The following is a 20697-nucleotide window of genomic DNA, read 5'->3' as shown; positions in this document are numbered from 1 at the left end:
GTAGTTTGTATTGCAATTATTACATGTCACTTAATATTCCATGCCTGAATGCTGTCAAAGTCTTGCTGTATGTAGCTATAGTTATTGAATTACAGGTCGACCTTCACTAATCTGGCACCATTGGGACCTGAGGAGTGCCGGATTAGTGAAAATGCCGAATTACAGAAGGATCACATTAAGTAATAGCTAACTGCCTCATCATACCTTAAAAATATCACGTAAGTCAGTATAAGTTAGATAATAATGAAACAGAAATAGTAAATGAGTAGCAAGTGAAATTTTAATAAAGTAATATACTGTATAGGCACAGATAAAATAAAGGGTACAGAATTAACTTATACAGAACAGTTGAGCTCCTCCGCTTCTAAAGTGAGATGTTTAATATACCTTCAGGCAAAGTTACACGTTTGCAAGTGTGGGGTTGTCAGGATCATCAACATCTTCATCTTGAAAAATGAGTGAAGCATCAGGAACTGTTGCTGAAACTGGCACAACAGTTTCTTCAAAACTGTTGATGTTGATGGCAGCAGATCTGGGTGAGTAGAAGCAGAAGTCGGAGAAAGGAACTCTTCTATAGGCCACATTTCACGTGTCCGCCAGGTGGCCAAGGATTCAGTGCTGGCCCTCTTCACTCGCAGTTACTGAAGGAATCCTCGTTGTTTCTTTTCCTCCACTTAGTAATATGCTTAAATTCAGCGGGTCGCCACGTCTGATCTGTGGTTGTAGGCAGAAGAGAACGGAGCGCCGGCTGGGCGATGCTGGAGGGCAGTGTGTGACTGCCGGCAGGCAGGCGAGAAGGCGGACCGACCCAGTGTGCCAGTTCCCCGCCACTGGCGGGTGAGATGGACAGGTGCCGGGTGGCCGCGCCTCACGCAAATGATATTAATAAATGCAGGAAAACAAGCAGGAATTGCCTGTCTGTGCTTACAAGAGCACACCAACACCTGAACAGATCTAGCGCAATCAAAACAATGCGCAGCAGATTGGTACGGTGGCCCGGGAAATTTGAAATTACAGTTGCACGGAAAATTTGAAATTAGTGCCGGATTATCAAAGGAACGGGATTACAGCTAGTCGGATTAGTGAAGGTCGACTGTAATTCATTGGATGATTGTTAATCGATATATGTTCAAACGTCATTTATCTAATAACTGTCATGCAATTGGCTCTCCACATGAAAACAGATTTTAGTAACTTCACTTAAACTTTCTCGGTTGAAATCTTTCTCTTGTATACCATTGTCAAACTTGTGAAATGTTTATATAAAGAAAGCTTTTTTAAGGGATTGAGCTTGGGCTTCTACTTTATTCTTGGCTGTAGCATAGTGAGCCCCATAAAGAGCAAGATTAGCTTTATAAATATGAAAGGTTAGCTTTCTTTGTCACATGTACATGGAAAAATCCAGTGAAATGTATCATTTGTTTCAAATCAAATGAACCTCAAGCAGTCTAAAAGTGTCGCCATGCTTCGGGCACCAACATAGCATGCCCTAACCATACATCTTTGAAATGTAGGAAAAATCTGGAGCATCCCAAGGAAAGCAAAACGGTTAAAGGGAGAACATAGAAATCCCTTACAGCTAGTGATGGGAATTGAACTCTGAATAGTGATCGCTGGTGCTGTAAAGTGATTGTGCTAACCACTACACTACCATGCTGCCTTATACACTACTATGTCACCCCAAAAACCAAAGAGGACCAGAGAAAAAGAATCAAAATCAGATTTATTATCACTAACTTACATGTTGTGAAATTTGTTATTTTGCTGCAGCAGTACAGCGCAAAGATATAAAATTACCATATTTAAAAAAATAAATAATGTAAAAAAGAATTAACAAAATAGTATTCATGTACCATTCAGAAATCAGATGGCAGAGGGAAAGAAGCTATTTCTAAGTCATTGTGTGTGTTTTCAGGCTCCTGTTTCTGCTCGCAATGGTAGTAATGAGAAAAGCATATCCCAGATGGTGAGCATTCCTAGTGATGGTTGTTGCCTTCTTGAGGAATTTTGAAGATGTTCTCAGTGGTGGATGGGTTATGCCTGTGATGGAACTGGCTGAGTCTAGAACCTTCTGTAGGTTCTTTTGATCTTGTGCATCGAACCCCCCACAGCAGGCTATGATGCAACCAGTTAGAATATCCTTTACTGTATATTTATAGACATTTACAAGTGTCTTTATTGATTTACCAAATTTCTTCATACTCCAAATGTGTCGTCTTTGTGATTGCATCAGTTTGTCAGTACCAGGATAGATTGCCTGAGATGTTGACACCCAGGAACTGAGCACCTTTTCCACTATTGACTCATCAGTGAGGTCTGGTGTATGTTTTCCCAGCTTACCCTTCCTGAAGTCCACAATCAACTCCTTGGTCTTGGTGACATTGTGGGCAGGGTTGTCGTCGCAAATGTGGTCAATCTGCTAATCTGTCTCACTCCTGTGCACTTACTCTCATTGCTACCTGAGATTCTACGAATAACAGTGGTGTCATCAGCAAACTTAATGAGTAATAATCTAATCTAGGTAGAGTGGAAGATAGTGACATATATTTGGAGGGAGGATAAGAGTTCTTCATTAAAGTTGATCAGCTTCATTGATGAAGTTATTTGCACCCTTATTTGTGGTTACTTTTTTAAATTTTGAAGTTGAAGTTTTACTAATTTAGTGAAATAGCTAAAACAGCTGGAAAGAGTCAGTATCTTATTAATAGCAGAAAAAGTTTTTGAGGAGGCTTCTTAAGTTTAAAGTTTGATGCTTTATTTTGATAAAGCACATCATGTGTTTGATGCACACATGAGGCTACCAAGTTAAGAGACCGTGGTATTACAGGAAAGTTACTGGTATGGTAGAGTACTGGCTGATTGGTAGGAAACAGTGAGTGGGAATAAAAACATCCTTAGTATTCCGCAGGGCTTGGTGTTGGGATTGCTTTCAATGCTGTATATCAGTGATTTGGATGATAGAATAGATGGTTTGTTGCCAAGATTGCAGATGATATAAAGATTGGTGGAGGGGCAGGTAGTGTTGAGGAAACAGGTAGGCTGCAGAAGGTCTTAAATTATGAGAATGGGCAAGAAACTAGCAAATGAAATACAATGTAACTGCAGATCATGCACTTTGGTAGAAGAAATAAATCCATTTTCTAAACGGGGAGAAAGTCCAAAAATCTGAGATGCAAAGGGACTTGGGAGTCCTTGTGCAGAACACCCTAAAGGTCAACGTGCAGGTAGTCAGTGGTGAGGAAGGCAATTGCAATGTTAGCATTCATTTCAAGAAATCGAAAATATAAGAGCAGGGATGTGATGCTGAGGCTTTATGAGGCACTGGTGAGGCCTCAGTTTTGAGTATTGTAATCAGTTTTGGGCACCTCATCTTAGAAATAATGTGTTAGCATGGAGAAGGTTCAGAGGGAAGTTCACATGGATGATTCTGGGAATGAAAGGATTATCATATGAGGAATGTTTGACCCTGTACTTGTTGGAATTTAGAAGGATGAGGGGGGGATCTCATCGAAACCTTTCGAATATTGAAAAACCTATACAGAGTAGATATGGAAAGCATATTTCCCATGGTGGGGGAGTCTAGGAAAAGAGGGCACAGCCTCAGGTTAGAGAGGCGTCCATTTAAAACAGAGATGCGGAGAAACTTCTTTAGCCAAAGGGTGGTGAATTTTGTGGAATTTATTACCACAGGCAGCTGAGGAGGCCAGGTCTTTCAATGTATTTAAGGCAGAGATTGATAGGTTCTTGACTGGACACGACATCAAAGGTTATGTAAGGAAGGCCGGGGGTGGGGGGGGGTGTCATGGGGCTGAGGAGGGGAAAGAAGGATCAGCCATGATTGAATGGCGGAGCAGACTTGATGGGTCAAATGGCTTAATTCTACTCCTATGTCTTATGGTCTATGGTGTTTTGAATTGTTTATTTTTGTTGTAGTACTCAGACAAAAGACTAAAGTCTGCAAGTATTGAATTTGTTTCTTTCTTCATAGCTGCTGCCTGGCATGTTAATAACACTGGACGGCGAATTTCTTTTGAAAATGTTGATTCCTCAGAATTTTTTTGTGGTAATTTCAGATGGCATCCGCAGTATTTTACTTTTGATTTATAATGTAGAACAACTTTCACAATTGATTTTTTAATTGGGGAATATACTTGGCATCTGTGCATCTTCAAACATGTTTTTATATGACTGTGAGATAAAACAGAGTTTATTTCCCAAAATACTTTAGTAGTTCCGTTTCATTAGATTGTAATTGCTAGCTTTTACCCTCACCTGAAGGGACAAACCATTGTATTGTTCAGTTAAAACATCTTCTATTGTCAAATGAATACAAGAACTTCTGCAGATGCTGAAAACTCAGAGCAGCGCACAACTCAGCAGGTTAGACAGCATCTATGGAGAGCAATAAAGTTGATGTTTTGGGTCAGGACCCTATGAAGAGTCTTTGAAGGGTCTTGGCCTGAAACATCGAATCTGTATTCCTCTCCATAGATGCTGCCTGACTTGCTGAGTCCTCCAGCACTTTGCATGCTTCTATTGTCACATGGAGGTTTGATATGCGAGAATTTTGCATGAGGCATCAAAATCTTTTGTAGTTAGGATGGCTGAATTTGAGCTATATTGCAACTGTCCAGAAATTGTATTCTTTTTTTAAACCTTAAGTGTATTCCTAACTTGTTGACGTCGTGTTCCGGAATACTAGATTATAGAGCAAAAATTCTATGACTTTTCAGCCCATTCTTGCAGGCACCCTTTGCATCACTTTACAGGATTAGTCACAGAGTGGTGCAGCAGATTTACCAAAGACCTTGCTTTAGAACTCTGAAACAGCTTACAATCCAAGAGTCAATTCAGCAGTGATGGGAAGGGACAGCAATTAGAAATGAATTGCAACTTTCGCATCCCATAACCACTTAAACTAAATGTACAGATCATTCTACCAAACAAGACATTGGCTGCTTTGTACTTGGAAGAGTACAGGGTGTCTAACCTGTAATCCCAGGTAATTAAAGATGTCACCATTATTCCATCAGTATAGCCAGTAGGCCTAATTATAAATGGGGTTAAAATTTCTGGAAATGTGTAATTAAAAATGTAATTTGGCAAGTTCACCTTGTAGCCGTGGCCCAGGGAAGTAGATATTGGTAAGTGAGCAGTTTAAGGGTTAGATTAGGAGTTCTGCATTTATTGCAATAATTTACCTAAATTAATTCATATTTTGCCTAATATTTTGTTTGTATGCCTTTCAGTACAGACTAAATCAAAACAATGTGGGATAAATTTCAGTGAAAGCACCAGCCTGTGGATGGCAGCATTTCATCACAATTGACAAGATAGGTCCTGCAGGATTTTGACATAAATCACGGAATAAGAAGCTCAGTTTGTAAAATTGAAAATAGATTTTTATTTAATCATTGGAATGAGGAAGTAATCATTTTGTATGGTTACCGTCTGTGTTTACAGTTATGAGACTTTAAAAATTAATTTGTTTGTTCTTAAAATTGGCAAATTCGACGATTTGTGGTGGTGTTAGTTGGAATACTGATCTGAGACAGATGGGATTAAAGTCTCTCTAAGGGTTCTAAATGAAATGTGTTTGGGCAGCCCATACCCAATTCCCAACAGATGAAGACCAAAACACCATTACAGTTCACAGTTGGCACAAAACTGAATAAATCTGGCAAGTTTATGAAAATGTGTTTTTAAATAAATGTCATTGAAACAACAGAAGTTGTGGCCATAATATTTACAATTTGTTTGCTGTGAAATAACTATGTGATACTTGCAGCAGAAAATTAACGTGTTTTTGTGAATTTACTGTTAATAATAGTGACATCTAGTGATGTAAATTCTAACTAGGTACCAAAACCAAAAAGAAAAGATGACCACTAGATGGTGCTGATAATGCCTTGGTTTCTGATCATAGGATCTGTTTTAAGTCGGAGTACTCAGAACATGATGAGAAGCTGATTTCACTATATTGGCTGTATGGTATTCAGAGGTCATTTTTTTCACAATATTGCTGCTGTTGTCATTCTCTCTAATACATCTGTTTTTGTCACTTTAGACCTTATCGCTCATAGTGACAATTCAGCCAGGTTTTCCTGCTTTGGTAAAGCAACTCCTCAGCAGACTCTTTAGAAAGGAGTGTAATTGCATCGAAATTACTTTCCCCATTGGTCTTCGTAGCTTCTGGTTTGTGTTGGTGATAAATTTTGAAATTGTCAATGAATGACCAGGAAGGAACCCTCAAATGAAAGTTAACTGTTGATGTGATATGGTAACTTATATTGTTCAAACTTGTGTGAGAATAATTGCCACCTTATAAGGTGGTGAAGGATGCAGATGTGCCAGTACTTTTGTACAATGATATAGCACCACAATGGGCCTTTCCAGCCCAGTGATCCCACACCACGTATGTACCAATTAACCTACCAAACTGTATGGCTTTGGGATGTGGGAGGAAATCTGAGCACCTGGAAAATGCCCACACAGTGATGGCATAATTTTCAAACTCCTTACAGGCAGCACAGAACTGAACCTGGATCACTGGTAATGCAATAGTGTTATGCTAACTACTGTGCCACTTTCTGGCACAGGGGCTCTCAACCTGGGGTCCGTGGCATAAAAAAGGTGGGTAACTTCTGCTCTAGCAGGATGTTTAAGACATTAGAAAATAGAAAATTGGAGAAAGGTGTATGATTTTACAACCTACTTTCATTTAAACTGTAGTTCCTTGTATAATTAACATAAATTTGAAAACTGGTGAAGATCAATTTAAATATATTTTCTCACTTAGATTTCTTCATGCCTTAGCAAATCTATCTTTTGAGTACATGAAGAATGAAGTTCAAAAGATTGACAACTGTCTCTTCTGTGTTATTTTGAATTAGATTAAAGGGACACAGTAATTGGACTAATCTGACTTGGGTGGAGAGAGAAATAAGATGAATCAGTCTTCGGGGTAGAACATAGAAAACCTGCAACACAATACAGGCCCTTTGGCCCACGATGCTGTGCTGAACATGTACACCCTTTAGAAATTACCCATAGCCCTCTATTTTTCTAAGCTCCATGTACCAATCCAGGAGTCTCTTAAAAGACCCTGTCGTATCGACCTCCACCACTGTTGTGGGTAGCCCATTTCACGCATTCACCACTCTCTGCGTAAAAAAAAACAACAACAACCAACAACTTACCCCTGACATCTCCTCTGTACCTACTTCCAAGCACCTTAAAACTGTGTTAGCCATTTCAGCCCTGGGAAAAAGCCTGTGACTATCCACATGATCAATGCCTCTCATCATCGTATACACCTCTATCAGGTCACCTCTCATGATCTGCTCCAAGGAGAAAAGGCTGAGTTTACTCAGCTTATTCTCATAAGGCATGCTCCCAATCCAGGCAACATCCTTATAAATCTCCTGTGTACCTTTCTATAGTTTACACATCCTTCCTGTAGTGAGGTGACCAGAACTGAGCACAGTACTCCAAGTGGGGTCTGACCAGGGTCCTATAAAGTTGTAACATTACCGCTCAGTTCTTGAACTCAATCCCACGGTTGATGAAAGCCAATGCACCGTATGCCTTCTTAACCACAGAGTCAAGCTGTGCAGCAGCTTTGAGTGTCCAATGGACCTGGACCCCAAGATCCCTCTGATCCTCCACGCTGCCAAGAGTCTTACCATTAATGCTATATTCTGCCATCATATTTGACCTACCAAAATGACCCACCGCACACTTATCTGGGTTGAACTCCATCTGCCACTTCTCAGCCCAGTTTTACATCCTATTGATGTCCCAGGGATGTTGGAGGAAACCAGACTACCATAGTTAAAGACAAATATGCAAACTCCACACTTGGATCATTTGAGTTATAAGGTGAAGATGTAATAACAACGCTGTGTTATCCCATATTGGGACTTTGAAAAATGTGGGGTACTTCCCACATAGCAGGAGCCACCTCTTGGTGAAAACAAGCATTATGATTAAATTCACTGCCTTAATAGGCCAGCACAGCATTCAGTCATTTGAATGAAAGGCTATTTGAAAATCTAATCTTATATCTGGTACAAACTTATTTACTGTCTAACAGTATTGATCCCTGCTCTCCTGTTTGCTTCTAAGATCAGGTTTGCCTACAGAAGGGATCTTGCAAAACTAGTAAGATACCACTAATAAAGTCTCTGCAAAATACAGCAAATTCACAGTAACAGTAAGTGAATCAACATCAGTATTTTCACTGAGGTCAGCTTCCATAACATCAAGACCGTAGAGAAGGCCATATTGTTTGCATGTCAGTAGTCTCCTGAAACCAGTACTCTTAATACTAGCTTCGTCATGGGAACAGATTATCAGATTGACAACAGAAAGATGCAAGGCCTCTTGAAGAAGACCCCTGAGAATCCCTGAGACATGATTGTGTAGAAGAAGCAGTTGAGATGGAATTGAAAATTGAATTTGTGCAGAGGCCAAGAGTATATTGGAAGTAGCATGCCATTATATAGTCGTGTCGGATATCTCTTGCTCCATCTGGGGAAGAGCCTGTTCCCACTTAGTCCTCATTAGCTGCCGCAGAACAGGAGTTGAAGAAGACTACCCTTGTTCTCAAGGAACTGCCTGAGATGGTGTACTGATCCCCATAATTGAATAGCTTGAAAATGTTCATTCTTAAGATATGCAGGTGAATAATTAGTATGTCAGTGAGGTGATGAAGGGCACCCCAAGCCATTATTCTACAGAGGTAGTCAACACCTTTAGAAGAGAAGGAAGTTGAGAAAATATAATTATATACATTATTTGCTCATTGTAACAGAACATTTGTTAAATCCCAATTTGGTAACTGACTAACTCTTTTAAATGAAACATTATTATGATCTTTTCTTTTTTCTATCACACATTACACAGTGGTTATTGCTTGAACTTTTCAGTTAATTTTGGTTTGGTTCGGAGAGTGCTATCATGGTTTCTAAAATAAATTGCGCCTGGTTATGCTAATAATAAACTAATAATAAAAATGCTGGCTGTTTACACCTATTGTAGAATAATCATTGTAGAAAGTACTCATTTTAAAAGCAGCATTGTTAAATCAAAGTGCATATATTGCCAACACAGTGGAGAATAAAACATCTTTTTAAAGTCGATCTTTTTGGATGTATTTTCTGTTATAGACAATAAATAGTAAAATTAAAGTCTTAACAATGCCATATTTAAGTAGCGATTACATTGCCATCTTGATCTGTAGGTATGTCTTGTGGTTACAATCAGCTAACTTCGTTATTTTTGGCAGGTATAACAGAACTACAAATGTTTGTAGATGCCTGTTTGCTTATAATATCAAACATTGTTCACAGTGTTATTATTTTGGTATTATCTTGCATAAGCTGAGCAATTAAATGTTTTGCTCTTACTTTGATATTAGAAGCAAGTTAGATATGGCCCTTGTGGCTAAAGGGATCGGGGTATGGAGAGAAAGCAGGTACAGGGTTCTGAGTTGGATGATCAGCCATGAACATACTGAATGGCAGTGCAGGCTCGAAGGGCCAAATGGCCTACTCCTATTTTCTATGTTTCTATGTTAAGCAAACAATTTGCATTATACTCACAAAAAGAGAAAAGTTAACTCCACAATACAGCCGTTTAAAGATATTCATTCTGTTACATAAGAAATCAGTTCAATGTGGGTTGAGTAGCACATACAAAAATTGCTGGAGGAGCTTGCCTGGTCATGCAGCTCTGTGAAAATGAATAAGCTGTCAATGTTTTTGGGCCGAACCCCTTTATCAGGGCTGAAAAGGAAGGGTGAAGGAGCCAAAATCTTCCCCCTTCTTTTCCAGTGCTAATGAAGGGTCTTGGCGCAAAGCATTGCCTGTTTATTCATTTCCATAGATGCTGCTTGACCTGCTGAGTTCCTCCAGCATTTTGCGTGTGTTGCTCTGGATTTCCAGCATCTGCAGAATCTCTTGTGTTTAAATGTGGCTTGAAGCATGACGTACTTTGAAGCAGGTTTTCTTACAGAATAATGAAATAAGAACTTGCTTAAACCTCAAAAATTTGAGTATTAGAATAAAATGGAGGAATAGAAAATGCTTGGGAACCTGTGCAATAAATATAATTATATTTGTTAATATTGCTTAAAGCTGTTGTGCATTTCTAAAATAGTATTGGTTGCATTAAATAGTGATGCAAAAATGCATTTCTGAAATTATTTTCTTTTTAAATTATTCTGTTGATTGGAGGTTATTTATTTTGGGTCATTTTTCTTTATATATATTTTTTCTCTTGTTTAAATTATTTTCCAACAAATTAATGGCTTCCAGAAGAATTAATTTCTTTCAATGCCGCTTGGCTTTGCTTAGCTTTCATTTTCTATATCGGATTCTTTATTGATACATTTTTAACTAAGAAAGTAAGATTTATTTGCAGCCTCTTTTAATATCTATTACTTGATGGCTTATGTAGAGTGGGGATGGGCCATTGCTGTACCAGTAATAAGTGCTTTCTTACAATAGCATGCTTTACCATTGAGGCCAAGGCCACTGAGGATAACTAACTTTAAATGTCAGTCATTGCTAGCGTTCAAACAAAGCTGGCATTGAATAACATTTCAACATTCTATCTTGGAGACAATGCACTAATGTGAACTAAGATTTCTAAATTACCCAATTTTGCAAATAATATTGATAATAAAAACTATAAGTCAAAATTAATGACAACTACTGTCTTGAACTATCATAAAAATTGAATCCAGAAAAATTCTCACACATAACCTTTCCTGTATTTTGTATTTTGCTTGTACGTATTTTGTTGAAGTTATCTTTGTTTTCAACTTTTTACATGTACCTGCAACAAAAGATAGTTAAACAGTGATTACAATCCTAAATATGAAACGTATGAACAACATAGTTTGGTGTTTTGCCTAATTTTGAAAACCTATAATAAATTAAATAGATTAAAAAGTTATGCGGGGTATCGTTGGAAATGATGTGAATTTGTGTATTTTTTTAATAGAATTTGAGACCAATATTGTCGGTGTTTAGATCCTTTGGCCTCCAGCTACACCATGGCTTTGAAAGACACAGATGGGGCTGAGGAGTGTAAGGAGTAAGTACCTTTCAGGTTTAAGTTGTATTTTAAAACAATGTAAATGTTTAATTTCTAGATTTCTAAGTATCTTATTATAATATCTTTACCTATTTAAAATCATAAAAATATGAATGATTTTTCTTTACCTAAAATATTTATTATTTTCATTACAACTCTGATGGCTAATGGTATGGGTGCAAATCTTTGTGTATATTTTTAAAATATTGCTTGTGGATGTATTAATTAATAGTGAATTTAATAGTCCAGAATGCTAATGCTGATGATTTCCTTCTGAAAGTAAGTGAAGTAGGGAGGTTAGAACACTTAGAGGAAACTGACCCAATTCATAATATGTCAAGATCCTTTATTTGGCATTTCAATCAAAATTAAAACTACGACCATATTGTAATGTATTTGAAAAGCTGCAAAGTCCAATAATATGGTGCGCAATATGGGGCCCATGATGAAATATACAACGCATGGGATGGGTCCATCTGGCTCACCTGCACTTGCCATCCTTGTGGCCTGCTCCTGATGTCTCACTGTGCCAAGGTTGCCAACAGTTGAGTTGCTGAATTGGAAATTACTTTTCATGCTTAAAATGATTCAGGGCACTATTTTTTCTGCCTTTTAAAAAAAATAATATCTCACCTCATGGACTGAGGCTGGGATTTCCCAAAAGATCCCAATTCCTTGAAAGGAATAGTTTGTGGTGTTATTGGGCAGAATTGTACGGAAGACCAGGAAAAGCTATATGGATGCTGCAGTTAGGACTTGCGTCTCATCATTATCTTCCCAGTCCTCCATAGTTCTCCTGATCCCTGTAGCTCATGCTGATGCTGAGGGCAGTCCTGGGGCCAAAGTTTATTAATATACCCAGGTACCATATCAATCCTCGCTTGGTCATCAATGGCCTGATTGTAACTTCAGGTCCATATCTGGCTTTCTAAAACTCATGTATTCTATTGGTGGCCACAAATCAGCCACTGGTATGATATAATGGTGGGCACACATCTGTTATGGTTCTGTATTGGGATATTCTATTGGAAGCCTTGGGTCAGTTGCAATATAATAGTTTTAATCTTGCTATTTAACACTAGGAGGAATGTTTGAATTCTTAGCTGTTAGGCAGAGAGGGGAAAAAGGCAGATGTTGACCTTCATGGAGATATATCATGAGAAGGTCAGAGGAATCATTTTGGAATACCAAAAAGATGAGGGAAATGTGTCTGATGCCATAAGGTTGGAGGTGTCAGAACTGACAGAGCATGATCTGCTGAACTGAGAATCTGGTAAAGCAGGAGGAGGGTGAGAAAAAATTATGGGAAATGGAACAGATGCAGCTGTGGTGAAGGATGTATCAAATGCAGAACCGGTGAGGCTAAGCCACTGGAAAATAGAATGTAGTACTAAGAAGCGGGATGGAAAGAAGCATAGTTTCAGTGACTTAGAATATCTTCAACTACTACGTTTCAATCATCCTTATTTTAAATATTAGTTTTTTTTAGAAATGCATAAAATTGTCAGGCTGGTAAGCGAAAGTAAGAACATAAGAAAATAGGCATAGATTACTTGACCCCTCAAGCCTGCCCCACCATTCATCATAATCAAGGTGGGTCTGCCCCAGAGCTTATCTCCTTTTCTGTGCCAGATTCCTATATCTTCCAGAAGAATATCTACTTCCCAATGATCTATCCTACACTGCCATCTGGGCTACAGAATTTCATTGTTTTACCACATTTACAAGTTCCGAAGCACCTCAGTTTTAAATAACTACCTCGTAATGTTGTAACTATGCCCCCTTGTTGGAGATTCTTCCATCTCAATTATTCTTTTAAGTCCCCCAAGTATCTTCTACATTTCAACAAAATCATCCCCTCATTCTTCTAAGCTCTAAAGAACACTACAAAAGGTAGCTTCTCTTCTATGACCTGATATTGATCCATATGCTAAGAGTTGAGATATTGGAAGATTAATAATTTTTGGGCCAACAATGCCAGGAATGCTCCACCAGTTGAATGATTTGAGTCTGATTATCCTGAACCTCTTATGTCCACAGTTGGGTGATGTATTGTAGTGAACACCAGAGCATGTGAAAATCAGAGTGGGAATAGATTACCTGCCCTGCCATTCAGTATGATCATGGCTCATCCACCCAGGTCAACTTCTTCTCAGCGCCAGATCCCCAAAACCCACAAAGCCCTAAATTTTCAAAAATGTATCTGCCTCTATTATAGATGTTCCTGATGACCTACCCTTCACAACTCCCTGGGGGAGAAAAATCCAGAGATAAATATAAAAACATTTAGTGTTGCTGATTGCTGCTAAAGCCTTAGCAGTAGCCAGGCCTCAACCAGTGTACTCTGTGTTTGGAATGCCCAACAGTGCTTGACAAAGTGAAAGGCAAAGTGAAATCTTGCTTTTTGTCAAAGTCTTTCAGGCACTAAGTGTTTTAAAATGTGTCTGATATTCAAATTTTAAGTCATTATTGAAATTCATAAGAGTAAAATTTATTTAAGACAATTTAACAGTAATCAATAATGATAAAGATAGGTACCTTTAAAAATATTAACTGAACTTCAAGTGTCCCCATTCAGATACATCTGAATTCTGATCCTTTGCAGAAATATGCTGGGTGTAATTGCAAGAACATTGGCTAAATGCTCAGCACAGGGTTTAGTAGGGTCAATCCTGTAGTCAGTTTCCTTCATCCTGAATCAGTGATAGGGAAGAAAATACAATTGCTATGGTGTTTTTGGTATCCTAAACATGACTGATCACTTCACAAAGGTGCTGGAGACTAGGAGTTGTTGCTATTATGTAGAATCTGATGAAGTGGAGGGCCAATAGTGCAAGGTAGGAAGAGCTGCCCTGGCTGCAATTAAGATAGGCAAGAGTGAAACCAAAGGAAGTCTGAGTTTGATTTTTTTTAAAAAAAAGATTGAAAGCTTATGGTGAGATGGCAGACAGATATTGCAACAGAAAGTACTATTTACTGGTTGTCTGCTTTAGTTCTGTGGAAGGGATTCATCCAGATTCACATCCATCTGAATTTGGATTCAAATGTAGGATTAGAGAAGAGATGGGTGTTGATTTTGAGAATGCTTCTTTTATACAAGGAATGTATCAGACATTGAAAACAAAAAGAAGTTTTAAAAAATATTGAAAGAGCATTTGGTTTAATCAGGTATTGTTTCTGCTTTGGATTTGTAAAAGGGACATTAAATGATGGTGAAAAGTGAATCGATGAAGGAAGCAACAGATCTAAGTTAGAGTCACTTAATTTAAAATTAATTTGAAGACTTTGGCAATAATTACATTTATATGTAATTAGCTGAAAATATTTTTATTTTAGCTTTTCAGTGATTTCCTACATTTTCCAACAGAAAAATATTTAGTTATTTAATTGCAGCTTTTGGCACCCATCAAGAATATGATCACTTTGCATGGATTCTCTGAACTAATATTCACAAATTAGCTTCAAATCCCACTCTGGCTGATTAAGGATTTTAATTCAATTTCAATGAAGAATAATTCTGGAAATTTAACAATATAGCAGTGAATGACCATGAAGTAGTTGGATTGCTGGTTTGTTAATGAACTTGAGAAAGCGAGACCTGATGGTTTTAGTTTGTTTTGACTCTTATGCCACACCAATATGATTGTCAATTAATTGCACCAGCAGGCAACTCATTTAGATAGCTTTAGGTCAGCATAATTGATGGTCTTGTTAAGTGATGCCTATTTCTCAAATTTGATTTCAAAAGTTGACTTTGGCGAATGTTATTTTTTAGACAATGTAACTTTTACTGATGTGACCTTGTAGTCTTGTTATTATATTAATGATGTCACCCATTGAGGTGATGTGTTGATTACTGACCACAGTATCATTTATGTGTTTGTTCCACAGTTTAAATTTAACAGTTATTCTCTCATCTTTGACCATAATGGCTCCACAAAATGCTTTGCTGCAGTAGCTTTTAGTTTATGTTCTTTATCTATGATTAGGCACTGTAGTTAGTTGTTACACTTTTGTAACTCACTGGACAAACCTCAAGACAATTTTTCTTCAGGGTTCTCTAAGCTCCCTTTTGGGCCACTTTTTTATGGTAAACGAACACTGGTCCACTCATTGGCATAAAGTCTCTACTTGATGGGCTGAATGGCCTAGTTCTGCTCATATGCTTTATGGTCTATTTTTGTTTTGTTTGTTTCCTAGTCTGAGCTCTGAATAGTTTGGCCATTACTTTGGAAAGAAACGTTTATGTTTGTCTCAGAGCAGTCAAAGAATTTATACAAAATATTGGAATTACTTAGGCATACAGCATTGGTAGAGAGAGAAATATCAGATCTTCCTGAACTAAATAGGAATTCATTTTCTGTTTTAGACTTTTTATGCATCTGCAGTATTTTAAGGACATTCAACATACTATAAAAAGGAAGCTTAATTTGCTGATGGTACATGCAATAATTATTTAGAAAATCATTGAAACTTGGTATTATCTAGCTATTGCTCAATTTTCAATAACAGTTATAAAGCTCTTGCTGTATTTCAACTTAAGCAGGAACGAGCAGTTGTGAACTCTGGATGCCCCATTGTTCCAAGTGAACAAAAGAAATCCCCTATGTTTCATTTCTATTTCATTCGTAGATTTCCTGGAAAGCAAAACTGAATCCTTTCATTATAATAAATTCATTTTAACCCCTCACAAGACATGAGTATGCAGCATTCTAATGAGTAATGCCAGCCAGATCTTGCTTTTCTCTCTCAACTCGGGAAGCCAGCTTCTTTACAGAATCAGCAAGATTCTAATTGATAGCCTGGTTGTTGAAAGAGATTTCAAGCTCAAAGGTTAGCACCATCTGTGGTTGATGCATTAGTGGCTTCCTGAAAAACACTATGAACAAAATTTATATAATCTAAATACAGGAGGTTGTCCAAGTGTGTGTTTGTTTTATTATAGTCAGATATGTTGTATTTTAAAGAGCGTTAAACATATTCCAGTCTAGGGATTTAAGACAAAACCTATTACAATGCATAGGAAAAGAATGGCATTTAATTTGTGTTATTTTATACATCTCACTCTCTTTCAATCGTAGTGCATCATTTGCAACAAATTGCCTACATGTGCAGTGACTATTTTTATCTAGTCAAATGTTGCACAGGTGAATGGTAAAATAATCTTAGTATTGAGGGAGGGAGGCATGTAAGATCTCCCTGCTCTTCACTAGTACAATAGGATATTTAACCTTCTCTGGAATAAGATGACAAAGCTGTAGTTGAGTGTTTCATATAAAGAATGTACCTACTACCAGTTGACATAGAAGAGAGAATCCTGCCTTCTAAATCAAGTTAATATATCATACAATAGTTTCTCATGGGACTATTTTCTCCGAGAAAACCAATGGTGCCAATTTCTCTATGAAAAGGGATCTCAGGATAAAGCACTTTGCCTAGTATCTTAACAGTCTTGAACTTCAATGTGCTGATCTTGGTTCTGTCCATACTGCCACACCTTTTTCCCCAAAGCTCTGCAAATTGTCCCTTCTATATCATGTTCTTTGAAAGCTACTATACAAACTGTCACAACCGTTCTTTTAAGCAGTGTATTCAAAACTGACAAGTTGCTGTTTGAAAACCACTGCCTTCTGGTTACACTTTTGCCTACTGATCACAATTTCTTGTTACTTGGTCAAAAATTATGTCCATTATAAAGATCCTTGATAGTCTGTGCTCCAAGAAGAGCTATTTCAGTTTTGCTCATTATTTGATGTAAGTTAATTAACCCTGGGATTACTCTATGCCTTATCTTTTATAAAGTATGTCCCTCAGAACTGCCAACAATACTCCAACAGTAGCCTAACCATAAGTTGCATATTGGACTGAATTGTTCTGTAAAGCAAGGATACCACATAGTTTTCATTTAAGTAGCTTTGTCGTCTGATCTTCCTGACGTCTTGTGTTTAGGAATGCTGGTAATATCTTCAAGGTACATTATTGCACATTTTTAATTACAGCAAGTAGATGATGTTGGGCCTTTTCCTTAAATTGCTGCAATCCTTGGAGAACTTTTAGGCAGAGAATCCGGGGCAAAATATTTTCAGTTGTGCAGACCTAGAGAAAACTTTAGAGCTGCTGAACCTTGAGTGGTCATCTTCTTTTCTCCTTGGCAAAGGTCACGAGGAAAAGAGCTGCTGTAAATGTAACCTTGGTGACTTAAGTAGTGCATACATATGATCAAACATCCTAGATCAGGGGATCCCAACCTTTTTTTTAAATGTCACAGACCAATACCATTAAGCAAGGGATCTGTGGATCCCAGGCTGCAAACCTCTGCAAACAATGGTACTGATGGTGGATGCAACAAATTGAGTCCAAGTTTGATTGAGTTTGCCAGTCAAGAAACTGAACTGTCCTACATGGTAGTGAGATCTTTATCATGCTTTCAACTTGAAGTCTTAGGGCCTGAAGTCCTGATGCACGGTTTTGGCCAAAAAAATCAACAATTTCATTCCTTCCGCCGATGCTGCTCGACGCACTGAGTTCTTCCATCAGATTGTGTGTTGAAGATGATGTGGGGAAATTACATGGTCATCCCAAGCTTTTCGGATATTTTTAATGTAAGCATTAATTTTAAGCATTAAAATGTGTTCAGGCTGATATTTATTTTTGAAGGCAATTATTTGGTATGTAAATTAAAGTTGCCTTATTCTATAAGACCCTTTGTTTCTCCAAGTTGGCTGCCTCATTAGCCTTATTCCAGTGGCAATGTCTTGATGAGATTTGCCAGATTTGTACTAACAAAACAAAGGGTTGTAGTGTGTGTTATTCTGTAATTTTTATTCACAAACTGGTGCTAAAGCGGTTTAATTTATTATTTGCTAATAGGAAAAAAGCACTGGTCTATATTCAAATGACAAATGCACACCTCATAAAAGCAATCTAATTCTTTCTGCTTGCCTTAATACTGGTTCATTGTTTTTCTTGACTGCAAGATTAACAGGACAGACTCATGTTTGTCCTGTCGCCAGAATATGTGATTTGTAGTGCAGCAGGCTTGTTTTATTATGCTAAAGGGAATCTGTCAATAATTGTAATCAGCAAATCTCTCAAACAAAGTAGGTGGAATTCACATTATTTCTGAATTTTAAATTGATGCTCTTGATCTTGAGAAACACTTGAGTTTGAGAGAGGTAATTTTGTTACCCTGATACACACATTAAATGGTCAATTGAACATCATTTTTAGTTTGTGAAAGAATCTTGCATGACTTTGACTGGAAGAGATGAGATTTGGTTGAGTATATTTTAAGCATTATAGTTGCTTGATAAAATTTAATGTTGGATTATGATTTTTGTTTTAAAACTATGAAAATAGTATACAAAAATGTTTTGCGAATTGCAGAAATTTTACAGATTGGTAATTTACACAGGATTTACAGAACTATTTTTAAATTGATTGGTTGTGCTTCAAAACTGCCATTTTGCAAAGAATTGCAACTACTTGACAAGCTAGCACTCAGAGTGCTTTTCCATGTTAATGTATGACCAGTGCTGCCATCTGTTTTCTTGTATGTCAGACCTAAAGCAGCCTTTTTGACCTTTGAGAAATGCACTTTATGCATGTTTCTTGTGAAGGGCTGAAGGTGCCAACACACTTAAAGCCATATTAAACAGTAATACTGAACTGATATCCATAATGATTCATAGATTCAGTGTTTTTCAGTTTCACTCATGCATAATTTCACTTCTTGGGAGCTTGTTGAGCTTAGCCAGTACAAGCCAATAAAGTAGAATAATTTAGTCCAGATGGTCCTTATAAGCAAGTTACAGAGGAGAAGGAATATTTTAGAGGAACTAAAAACAATATTAATTTGTTATGATCAATTTTATTTCAAGTAGGGAGAATCTCAGGAATATACACCAGATACTCAAAGAAATGCTGATGAAGGGAAAATTACCCCATAGATTAGTCTACTTGGATTGAATAAAAATTAATTGAAAAACACGGAGAGGAGATTAAAAGTACCTTTTGGGTTTTGTAGTAACAGAACATTAGTTTTTATTAATGTTGTGGAAACATAAGTACCTAATACAAATCTGGGATGTTCAATAATACTAACTGATAAGGATATTTCCTTTGGATTTTTGAGGTGGAGGTCCAAAAGATCTATAATGCATCAGTGCTCTGTGGGGTTTCAGTGTACATCCTTTTGATTTTAGTATAACCATTTGTAAACCCAAAACCCTATTTGATTTTAATAGCATTTTGTAGTGTTTAAAGATTCATATTTGCATAAATATTCCTTCCACCTTATGAACTATTTCATGGTGTACTTCCTTCTGTTCTTTGTGTGTTCAGTTATTATCTATGAATTAAGCTGTAATGGGCACTTAGCAAATCTTAAGATCAGGCAGAGTCAATGCAATTTAATGAAAGAAAGAAAAATCATTGGTATTTGGCAAACCTAATGAGTTTTCAGGTTGTAAGTAGCGGAGTCATCAATGACTGTAGAATGTTTAGATTTAAAGCAGCAATTGATGCAAAGATTGTGAGATGAAATAAGGGGTCACAGGATGGGGTAAATATATTAATGTGGAGAGGGAAGATTGGTTAAAAGACAAAAAACAGTAATTTGTAGTTTTTAAAAGAAATCCACAGACGAGAAATCTGAAATTTAGAACCGAAGTGTTGGAAGTACTCAGCAAGTCTGGAGAGAGAAAAAACACAATGTTTTGGTCAAAACACGAAACAGCATATAAACTTGGAAATGCAGTTGGCAAGTTAGACTCCTAGAGCCTTAAACTGGAGAATCTTGTACTAAGGGCCATGGTCTCAATAATATTGTCAACCTGAGACCTTTGTAGACAGTCGTGGATGAGTGAGTCCCTACAAAATCATTCAGAGGTTTCCCCAACCAGAAGCCCTGGATGAACCATGAGATCTACAATGTGCTGATGACCAGGTTAAAGACGTTCAAGTCTAGTGCCTAAGAAAGTAACAAAAGATCCAGGCACAGTCTCCAGAAAACCATGGTGAAGTGGCAGTTCCGGACTAAATTTGAATCAATAGTTTGACAGTTGTGGCATGGCTTGAATGCTATCGACTCTTAAAATAAAATCAAGTGACATAGGTGACAACAGGGCTTCGCTTTCAGATGAGCTCAGTGCCTTCTATGCTCGCTTTGCCCGTCAAACATGGAGAAACCATTACAGACTCCTGCAGCCCTTGATGATCCTGTGATTTCAGTATCTGAGGCTGACGTGCAAGCATCCTTCAGAAGGGTGAACCCATGAAAAGCAACCGGGCCTGATGGGGTACCTGGCTGAGTATTAAATGCCTGTGTTGATCAGCTGGATGGAGTTTTCACTTGGATTGTTAATCTCTTGCTTTGGCACTCTGAGATACCCAACTGCTTCAAGCAAGCTTCACTTATATGTGTGCCTAAGAAGAACATGGTAATCTGCTTCAATGAATATCGTCCAGTAGCTCTTAAATCCACAATGATATAGTGTTTTGAGAGGTTGGTGATGAAACATATCAACTCCTGCCTGAGAGACAATTTGGATCTGCTCTTCATCGAGATGCTCTTTAATGACATTCAATACTACC

The 20697-nt window shown here is 37.6% G+C and overlaps 1 protein-coding gene across 9 annotated transcripts in view; it reads left to right on the top strand.

Moving 5' to 3' along the window:
- znf644b (zinc finger protein 644b) overlaps positions 1-20697 on the top strand; it is a 134301-nt gene that overhangs the window by 80436 nt on the left and 33168 nt on the right. For 7 of the 9 annotated variants that reach the window (XM_059983869.1, XM_059983867.1, XM_059983863.1 and 4 more), the window contains one exon: positions 11011-11103. The exons of 1 other annotated variant lie outside the window; for it this stretch is intronic. In XM_059983869.1, coding sequence (XP_059839852.1) covers positions 11063-11103 — 41 coding nt within the window. In that variant the 5' untranslated portion in view covers positions 11011-11062. Of the gene's footprint in view, positions 1-11010; positions 11104-17615; positions 17706-20697 lie in introns of those variants that run through there. One more of the 9 variants, XM_059983870.1, reaches the window with a different exon arrangement.

The sequence above is a fragment of the Hypanus sabinus genome, chromosome 11 (genome assembly GCF_030144855.1).
Source record: "Hypanus sabinus isolate sHypSab1 chromosome 11, sHypSab1.hap1, whole genome shotgun sequence".
Classification (NCBI taxonomy): domain Eukaryota; kingdom Metazoa; phylum Chordata; class Chondrichthyes; order Myliobatiformes; family Dasyatidae; genus Hypanus; species Hypanus sabinus.
The sequence above is the reverse complement of the archived record's forward strand: the minus strand, read 5'-3'. Positions and strand labels throughout refer to the sequence as shown.